The sequence below is a fragment of the Prinia subflava genome, chromosome 6 (genome assembly GCF_021018805.1).
Source record: "Prinia subflava isolate CZ2003 ecotype Zambia chromosome 6, Cam_Psub_1.2, whole genome shotgun sequence".
NCBI classification, from domain to species: domain Eukaryota; kingdom Metazoa; phylum Chordata; class Aves; order Passeriformes; family Cisticolidae; genus Prinia; species Prinia subflava.
Window position 1 is genome coordinate 13448726 of NC_086252.1, and position 10161 is coordinate 13458886.

General features: G+C 42.6%; 1 protein-coding gene across 7 annotated transcripts in view; it reads right to left on the minus strand.

The window, feature by feature from the left end:
• ADAM23 (ADAM metallopeptidase domain 23) overlaps positions 1-9099 on the minus strand; it is a 69945-nt gene extending 60846 nt beyond the window's left edge. For 4 of the 7 annotated variants that reach the window (XR_010080753.1, XM_063400325.1, XM_063400324.1 and 1 more), the window contains exons 1-2: positions 8714-9097; positions 7446-7672 (exon numbers count right to left, since the gene is read on the minus strand). Coding sequence is in view for 6 of the 7 variants with exons in the window: in XM_063400325.1 (XP_063256395.1) it covers positions 7446-7672; positions 8714-8864 (378 nt within the window). In the remaining variant the exon portion in view is untranslated. Of the gene's footprint in view, positions 1-7445; positions 7673-8713 lie in introns of all 7 variants that reach the window. The other 3 variants (XM_063400320.1, XM_063400321.1, XM_063400326.1) reach the window with 2 other exon arrangements.
• Between the last annotated feature and the right edge of the window lie 1062 nt (positions 9100-10161).

The following is a 10161-nucleotide window of genomic DNA, read 5'->3' on the forward strand; positions in this document are numbered from 1 at the left end:
GTCAGGTTAAATACATGCTTAGTAGAAGAGGCTTTTCAGCCCCAAATCCTTTTTTTTTTTTTGTGAAATCAAGGAACAACTATCACAAGGAGCTTTCCAAGCACCTGTTCATGCCAAAAACTTTATTATGTTTTCAAAACACACATGTATTAATTTAATTTTTTAGAGCATGAAATTTTGTTACAGTAAAAGAGCTGCAATTAGTTTTATACTGTAAAGATTCCACTTATGAATTACACAAGCTACTGCTTTGAATCTCCTCCACATGCAACATTTACCTAAAAGGATGTGTCTTCATACACACCACAAACAAGATTTCAGTGTTCACTATCTGCAAAATTTACAAGAGCATGAACTATTCCATTAAGCTCACTCTGAAACATGAGAAATCCCTCCGTAGGCATCAGATACTGATTTTAGTGACAGCTAGCTGGATGACTGGCCTGATCTGCTATAGCTTTTCTACTGTCCAGTCAGGCCCATTCAATGACACCTGTGCATTTTCAGTGTTCTAAGCCATGAACCATGTACTCTTTATCTTTCTGCAGTCTCAAATTATCTAAAGTAATTTTTATTCTTGGTCTGCAATATCATAAAACCTGTTCCTCTTGTGGAATTACATATAGCATGCTGTTCCTGAAAAACAACTACTGTGTTTAAAAACACTCCTTGCTATCTAACAGATGCAGCCTGTACACAAAAACAATTGCTGCAACGCAGCTGACACTAATTTGATGACCTGCAACAGGGCATGTTCTCCACCAAGCTTAGCTGAAACCATTGGTTACAAAAAGATTTGAAATGCCTTTTGCCTTTAGCAAAAGCACTGTTTGGAATTCAGGTGAATGCAATACACTGCTCCTACAGCCAGTTTAACAATGGATAGCCACCTCCAAAAGCCGTAAGCCAGAAACTAGCTGAAGATAATGACACTAAATATCTAATCCTGAAACTGGTTATTTTCCGGCAATAAATTAGCATAGAAAGCTACCAGTGAATTATCACCAGGTGTTTTAAGCATTACAACCATCATGTACCACAATGATGGGAGGAAATATTTCAGAAAAGTATCTGTAATTCTGTTATGCACCTTATAATTTCACTATATTCTCTCATCAGCTACTGTGTAATACAAATACCTGAAGTATCATCTGAAACACAGTGTTTTTCTCATTGGCATAGAAATACAAATTCAAATAAGAATATAATGTAGATCAGCACATAGTTTGAAGACTAGACACATTTTAGCAGGAAAAATGCTCACACCTGCATATTTACATAAAAAGGAGACCAAGTTCCTTTGTCTGTGTTTGCTTATCATCTAAAAACCTGTGCAGAGGTTCCTGCTTTGACAGCTATAGCCTATTCCAATGGCAAAGCTCCAAAATTATATAAAGTTTTTCTTCAAAGATTCACTGATGATGTATAGAGATGTGGGTTGAAGAAAGGTCTGAGTCTTTCAAATTCTTCCTGTCCCCATACCTAAACTTTAGCAGAAAAAAAAAAAAAAAAAGAAAGGTTTTTGTTTCCCCTGTTCTGGACGGTCAAATTACTGGTGTAGTCATTGTAATAAGAGATTCTTCATACTAGGGACATTCTAAGAGTGCAGAGTGCTGTAGCTGCTTATGCAAAGTAGCAGCTCTCAGGGTTTTTTCCAAGCTAAAAATCCATATGTATAAAGAATTCCAGTTTCTCTCAAATCAGTCATTAGGTTACAGCATGTTTCAAGATAAAAATGGCTGTAACAGAAATCTCAGTTCTACTGATCTACGTCACAACTTGAATTCTTTTATTGTTTTCATTATCACATTTGGGCATCATCTGTCGATAATTCACTTCCTTCAGACTTTGAGGAAATTTACAATCATCACCAAAAAGTACTATACTGGTGTTACTTTCTTCACAGTAAAACTATGCGCAGTGCAATAATGTGTTATCCCTTCAAAAATATGAAGTTATGTCACATGTCTTTAAACAAAAGTAGCATTATTTAACTGACTGATGGTAGCTATGAGTCTTTTGCTATATTCAAACAGATACAGTCTCCCAAAGGACAAGCTCATTGCTTTTAGAAATCTATTTTTGCATACAGTTCTGCTGACTAAAATAATGGCCAAAAGCTACCTCTCTTGGTTTAGAAGCTGAGCAAGGGGTTTCATCCCCTCTCATTACAGAAATAGAAATATAAGTCAGATTTAGATGGATTTTAGACCATTAAAACAGCTTTTTGCTCTAGACCTTCCTTCTAATAATAGCCTAACTTTGTCACAAGTCAACGTGACTTACTATGTATTAGTTCACAATCCTCCTTTTAGCTTGTTGGCCTGTCCTCAGTCCCCATACAGAAACCATCCCCTCTTCTGGCATTCGGTTACATTCTGCTGCGTGGCACATCCACCCAGCCAGCCTTCCACTACTCCCTGGAAATAAAACATTTCATATGGAAACAGAATGCATCAATATCCCAGCAGCATGCAAAAACTGATATTTAAAACATACAGCACTTCAGAAAACCTCCTGTTAATGATTTGTCTCTGGACTTTAACAATTGAGGAGTTACTCTGATGCAATTGAACCCCAAGCCTTGAAGCCTGTTCTTTCAAAGAAAGGTTGTGGGCATGTGAAAAAAGACCCAGGTCTGCCTCTGGAAGCAATCCTACCACTGTGCCTCCAAACCCCAGGGGCCAGAACTCACCACTCTCTCCCAACATGGCAATACTTAGACACCCTTCTGTAGGAACATGGGGCATATCCCTCTATAGGATTTTTTGTAAGACTCTATAAAGAAGGGCATCCCTATCTTGGGCCAATTTCCTGCACTACCCAGCTTCCCACAAATGCTAGAAAACCTATAAACTTAATGTATTTCTATTTTGGAACGAGGCATAACAAGTACAAGTGTTGTGCTACCTAATACTTAGGAAATGAAACCTTTTATAGGTTATTGTGTAAAGCTCATGAGAAGACCCAAAAAAGCTTTTTTTAAAAAAAAAAGAATTTGAAAAGTTGTAGAAATAACATGACCCACATTTCAGCTAAGAAAGATCTAGATCTAGTTTAAGTTGGCATAAGGAAAATCTCCTACTCCCAGAAACCAAAGACAGAAAGACCAATTTCAATCCTCCTGTTAGTAACTACTGAAGACAGAGTCAAGATAAGCCTTTTGCATTAATATAAATTCAATACAGAATGGAAAAAAGTACAAAGTACACAGAATCTTCCATTTACAAGTAGTGCAAACTGCAGATCCACCACCGAAAGATCAGGAAAAAAGAAAAGAAAGGCAAAGCCAGCTGAAATACTACAAAGATTCTATAACAATCTAATACATATCAGTCACATGGACTTCATTCATTATTTTGACCAATTTTCATTGCATGAGGATTAAAAGTGAAAACATGGCCTATAACAGGCAAGGAAAGGGAAGACTAACTAGTGCATAGGATATTTATCTGGATTTTAGTAAGAATTCACATGATGCCAACTCTTAAGAGTTTACCAGTTATGACCTTTGGTCTTTTGCAAAAACATACCTGCTTTTTCTTCAATATCACTTCCTTTTAAATGGAAAAGAGTTGTTTTCCTTTATCTTAAGAATGCATTCCTGCTCAATTTTCACATGCCAAGTACTAAAACTACTGAGACAGCACTGTATCTCAACCTTTAAAGCAAGGCAACATAGCAAAAATTATTGCAGTCCCCTGGCAGGAGTATTTTCTTCATGTAAATGACAAACAGCTGACCTGATCAGAAACACCTGGAGTTCCACCCCATGAAAAATAGCTCAGAATAAACCAAACTTTTGGGGGAATGTGGAACTTTGTGGAATCTTCATAGCCAAAAGTAGTCTTCCTTATTTTTCCCTCTTTAGGACCTGCAAAACAGTTTTCCTAACACCTCTCTCCAGACCCAAAATTGTATTAACAGCTTATAATTACGCATGAAGAAATGGCTTCTTTACAGCTCCTGAAAACCTATGACTCAGAAACTGTCCAGCAGACACAATCTGCCTTCATATGCATCCAGTTCAGGCTCTTTTCCACTCAAAATTTGCTAAGGTTGCCCCAGGCTGTGTTTCTCCAGCAATCCTATTATGTTCAAACACCTTGCATTGCAGGATTTTTCCTTCTGCTGGCCACTGTAAGGACTTGCTCCTAGCCTTCTGTGAGAAGTTGTGCCCCGTGCAGTCTTCCTGCTAGCCCTAAAAATCTTGTGTATGTAGCCTGTGAAAACGAACCAAAGCAGTGATCTGGTTCAATAAAGGGATTACCTTCAAAATACTACCTCCACCTGCAGAAGTTTAAAAAGACAGAATACAAGTGACTCAGACCTTTTCATCAAGTTTAAGGATGCCTGCAAGCTTCTTCAGTGTGTTTTTATAAATAGATGCTCATTTTTGAGCATTTTGCACTAAAAATAACTTCAGAAGAACTCAAAACCAGCTAGCCTTAGCTCAACTATGAGGAAACAGGTACACAGAATTTAGAGTTTTCAAACATGAAGTACTTAAAATCTGCTTTTTTAAGAGCACAAAACTAAAATAAAATATATACTAAAACTCTGTCCCCCTTGGAGATAGATCACTGTCAAAACTCTGGTGAACATTTCTTTCTTTTAAGAGTGATAAAAAGCTTTTTCCAAGAAGAAGGAATGAGAGAGGGTCTTGATCACATACACCTTCTCAATATGATGACATTTCACCAAAAGGGGATAGAGAGAGTCAGTGCTAAGAAAGTAACTTATTATATATGGGGTTTTTAATTCTCTGATAAACTGTCTTCTCTACAGTATTTAATTTCTACCAACATTTCATGAAGAACATTGCAGACCCTTACTTTTGGGACAGGACTTTAAAAATGCATTTTAAATCATTTTACATCATTATATTTCTCCAACTTTACCTCTTTCTTCCCACCCACACACCATTTCCTCTGGTCTCACCCCTCCTTACAGTGACTCAGCACTTCTGAGGCATTCGGGCCTAATCCCACAAACTGGCCATATTTTATTATTCTGATCACTACAGAGAAGTTCCACAGAACGGAGCTTACTCAGTGTTATCAATAGTTAGAGACTGTTTCCACACCATATGCCTATAAATGGCATATTGAGGTTGACAAGAAAATACAGGTTAAAATGTATAGTCCCAAGAACAGTAGAAGAGCAACAAAAACATTTTTGCCTCAACATTTTCCACTCTAAACATATATAAGGCTGTCTTATGTCACATGGTATTAAAAAAATCCTAAATACAGATGTCTTTCTTTACCTAACTATAAAGGTTTTTTAGCTACTTTTCTTTATTACCAATGTAAGAGACATCAAAATCACACAAGTAGGGTTTATTACAATATAGCATTTATTTTAATTCTGGAGAAGGATAAAAACCAGAAATTAAAAGAATCCTCCCTCTAAGTCAACACCAACCCCTGAGTATCTTTCACAATCAATTGCATTGGTTTGTTTATGGGTTGTTTGGATTATTTCCCTTTTACACCTTCCAGACTTCCCCCGGAGCCCAATCATTGCTCTACAGAGAAGATTACAGTAAATGTTAAACAGAAGAAAATAATATAATGACAAATATTTTAGCTGTTGTAAAGTAAATGAAAGGGCAAAGAAATTACTTCATGCAAGGAAAGGCACAAGATGCAAGCTGGGGTGAAGGTGTCAGGTATGATAATCTGGAAGCAAGACATACAAAAATCCATCCAGACAATGAACATAACCAACCCTTTCCTTCAGTTAAATGTAAACAATAAATATAAAACAATAGAAATTTCATGCCAGAAGAATGAAGTCAATATAATGTCACTGTCCATGAAGGTCTAGGATTAAGGAACTCTTCTGTGGGAAAAACTGCAGCATTAGCATTCCCTGTGCTTAAAAGGGACACAGTGAGTAGAAAGAAGATCCACTTTACACAACAGTCAGCAGCAAGCACGCCCAGGGAAATCAATACCAATTCTGTCAGCACTGATTTCTGCAGAGCTTTACTCCAACATGTAGATACAAGGTAGGGCACAGAAAGGAACAGCAATGTTCTCATGGGCAGTGCTGGGTAAGCGTAGAGACTGGTGGAGATTGTGTCCTATGGATTCCAAAAAACCCCACATACAACTCCACAAAGGAAGCATTATTCCCAAAGGCAACTCTGCAAGCACTTGTAAACCCCCTTCTTCTCAAGAGGGGAACAGCAAGACCTTAGTGTTTTTAAGTGTATTTAAGAGAGTCGTCTCATTTGAAAGAGTATTAGTTCTGAATGTAGTGTTCTCTTAAGTAGCTCCAGTCTCCAACAAACAAAAAGCTTTTCTGCACCAACCAGAACATATTTTTGTATTGAGATGCATCCAAAGGCACACACCCATATCCATGTTCAGTAAGCTATGAAGCAACCTTTCTTCCTACTAAAACATAAAACCTGTACAGTATTGGAGGTATACTATACCTGAATTTTTTTTCAAAGATTATTCAGTACCTTCTTATTAATTCCACATTTGAAAAGGCAAATCATCAAGAACAACATAAGCACATATAACGTATTAAATTCACTGTCTAAAATTTCATGAGAAATGCTATCCAATAGGTAGGAACTCCATTACAGCTAAGTCCTTCAGTAATTTCATACACACTGATTTGCCTTGTTGTCTCTGCCCTACCATAGTAATCTCTTTATATTCAAACCATCTTTACCTTCACTCTACTTTTTATCCTGTAGGAAGAAATCATTTTTTAAATAAAGATTTATAAAAACAGAATGAAATAAATTTAAAAGGTACTAAGTGATATCGTTTAGACAGGTTTACTTCTTTACAAAGTTATTCCACAAAACCAAAGTTTGTTCAATTCCATACAATTTCAGGAAAAACCAAAACAAAACCCAAACAACTTACTAGCTGCTTCCATACAAAATGGAATTTTACATCTCGCCATTAAAAATGAAGAATGCAGGTACTGTTTGAAAAAAATGGTAACACTTTACAGTGGTCTTCACTGGCCATACAGCAGCAGGAAATGAATGCTGCATTAGGTAGTGCCTGGCACACTCAAGGCTAAGTAACTCACGCTGCAAGTTTAGGATTCCAAAGAAGCTCCCTTGCAGATACTTCTGCAGTCCAGAGCTTTTTTTGGAACAAACATTTTGTTGATGGTGGTGTACCGGAAGTGAAGACACCAGAATCTACGCTGATTAGCCAGTCAACTTCACCTAATTCTCATTTGTTTTATCTACAGTTCAGTTTCTGAATCATTCTGAAATTCACAATAATTATTTTTAACATAAGGGAAATTACATTCTTGTTTAGTTACATGTACTCCTTTAATTCCTAAAAATTGTGGTAGGGACCACCATCAAGTCTTGAATATCTACAGATTAAAACAAACATAGTTTCACATCACATATCACTGTTTTGAAAATTCTTCAGAAGAGCCTCTTTTTATCCTACCTTGTCATGTTTCTGCTGGTGCCTTGCCCTGGTATCCAGGATATGGTAAGGGGTCTCAGAATCTCTGTTAATGTAATAGATTAGTCTTGAAGGCAGTGTGATTTCTTTCTGGATTGCATTGCTGTAGCTGTTATTTTTACTGTTACTGCTGTTACTCTGTTGAAATGTATCCTCTTCATCTGCCAGTACTTCCTCTATACTGCTTGCTGTTTCATTCCAGTGCAGGCCTGGGGAAGAAAGATATGCCAGCCATAAATTCCATGGCAGAATGTGTTTATTTCCATGAAAAAGCTACATGTTTTCTTGCAGTTTCCTAACATTTTACTAATCATTCAAGCAAACAAAAAGACAGCTTACTCATTAAGCTAGATTTGATTCATTTTTCACACATAAAATGGTTTCAGAAATAACATTATTTATTTAATTGCATATGCACTTTCATATGCAGACATAGATTATAAATATTTTAATACCTCTCAACCTTCAGGAAGAAAAAAAAAATAACTTAATGGATATGTAGTTACCCTCTACCCTCTCCTGGATAGCTAAATTCTTTCACAAAAACCCCAAAGAATCTACAAAAAGCTAAGAATACTCCCCGTGTTGCTAACATACACTGAATTCAAAGTCCATGTGCACTGAATGCTAAACTTCCGATTATGTAAAGGGAATTGATTTCTACTTCTTTTAACTTTGACAAGAGCCCTTTTCTTCAGCAGCAGCTTTTAAAATGAAATCCTGCATCTTTCCTCATTAGAATTTCAAGACAGTCAATCAACGTGCCGTAACAGCATAGCAATATTACGATGTACCGGCAATGTACTAACAATAACAACATGATGCACAGACAGACTGCACTCAGAGCATTTCACATGTCACTTATATGCAACCAAGAGCAAATAAACAACAAAACACACAGGAAACTGCGACCCCAAGCCGACAAATGAGCGGACCGCCGTCCACACGCACCGTGACACATACAAAGCCCACCGAAGCACTTGGTGTCGCATCCCTCACCGGCGTCTCTCCACGCACAGCACCCCTACCCAATACACTGCAGCACCGGCACCGCACGTACCTCTTTTGTGTAAGCAAGCAAACCAAGGAAATGTTAACCGAGCCCCGGGGTTACACACACCGACACAGACACGTACACAAAGCTGGGATCGGGAAGGGTGGAAGGAATGGTTGAGAGGAAATGGATGTTGCCGGGGTTTATCGCGGGGGACCGCAGCCACCTCAGGCACCCGCAGCCCCGTCATACCCACCGGCGGCCGCTGCGGCCGCGCGGGCCCGGGGGCAGGAGGAGCCATGGAGGAGCAGGAGCAGCGAGACGAGGCGGCCGAGGAGCGGCAGGAGCGCGGGGCGGCGGCCGCCGCAGCCAGGCTGCCGCAGGCAGTTGCTGCCGGGCGGCTTCATGGCTCATAGCGCCCCGGGGCGGGGGGGGCAGCGCGGCACAGCCCTCACGGTCGGCGGGCTGGGCCCGGGGGGCGCGGGCGGAGCGGCGCGGGCGGGTCCCCGCAGCGGCACCGCCCGTGCGGCTCCTGCCGCCGCCGCCGCGAGGGACAGAGCGGCACCTCAGCGCGGGGGCGGGCGGGTCCCCGCAGCGGCACCGCCCGTGCGCTCCTGCCACCGCCGTGAGGGACACACCGGCACCGCCTCGGCACCTCAGCGCGGGGGCGGGCGCGCGGCGGCGCGCGCGCACCTTCCGCGCCCGCCCCCGGCCGCGCGGCCCCGCGCACGCGCGCTCGGGCGGGCCGGGCCGGGCAGCGGCCGCTGTCCGATGTGCTGCCCGCGGGCCCCGGCGGGACGCGGCTCTCACGGCACCTCCGCGCCGCTCGGACGCGCTCCCCTGTCGCGGGTGCCGCCGCCCGCTGCGCGGCCGAGGGAGCGGTGCTGCCTGCCGGTGGGGTGACCGCCGCCCGCTGTGCGGCCGAGGGAGCGGTGCTGCCTGCCGGTGGGGCGACCGCCGCCCGCTGCGCGGCCGAGGGAGCGGTGCTGCCTGCCGGTGGGGTGACCGCCGCCCGCTGCGCGCAGAGCCGCGCCGGGCCGGGGACCCGCAGCCGCGGCCGGGCCGACCGGGCTGAAGCGGCAGCTCGGAGCGGGCGCGCGAATGCCCGCGGCGTAGCCCACAGACCTCTCCCCTGACGTGGGCACAGCTGCAACCAGCTGGGCTTAGGAATTATTTTAAAGAACTTTCGCGCAGAGTGAAATTACTTTGAAATCCGCCAGCCCTGAACAAAGTTCGGAAGTCTCGGGAGAGACTGAGCGGCAGCTTGCTCTCCGGGGAGCCGGGCCGGCCGGTCTTCGCGCCCCGGGCAGCTCTGCAAGTTGAGCTGTTCCAGAGCTGGCAGTCTCCAGCTACTGCAGAGGGATGCATGAGCAGCCCCTGCTTCGAGAGTTGTGCAGGGTTTCAGGCTTCCCCCTCCCCTCCCTCCCACCGCCTTCAGCTAGCAGCTCTGTTCCCTGCATTCCCCCGGCGTTCTCTTTTCTCCCTGGGACTCGCTCATCCTCACTGTCTGCAGCTAAGCCCTGCAATGAAGAGGGGTGGAAGGTGAGAACCTAAATAAAAAGGTGTACATATATTACAAAGAAAATAGATATGTGTACAATAAACCAAGAGGAGCACTGCAGGGAGGTGCGTGGTCAGATTCTGACCTGGTGTAAGTCCACGCTGCTGTGCTGTGTTCAGCAGCACAGTCTGGACTGCAAACAG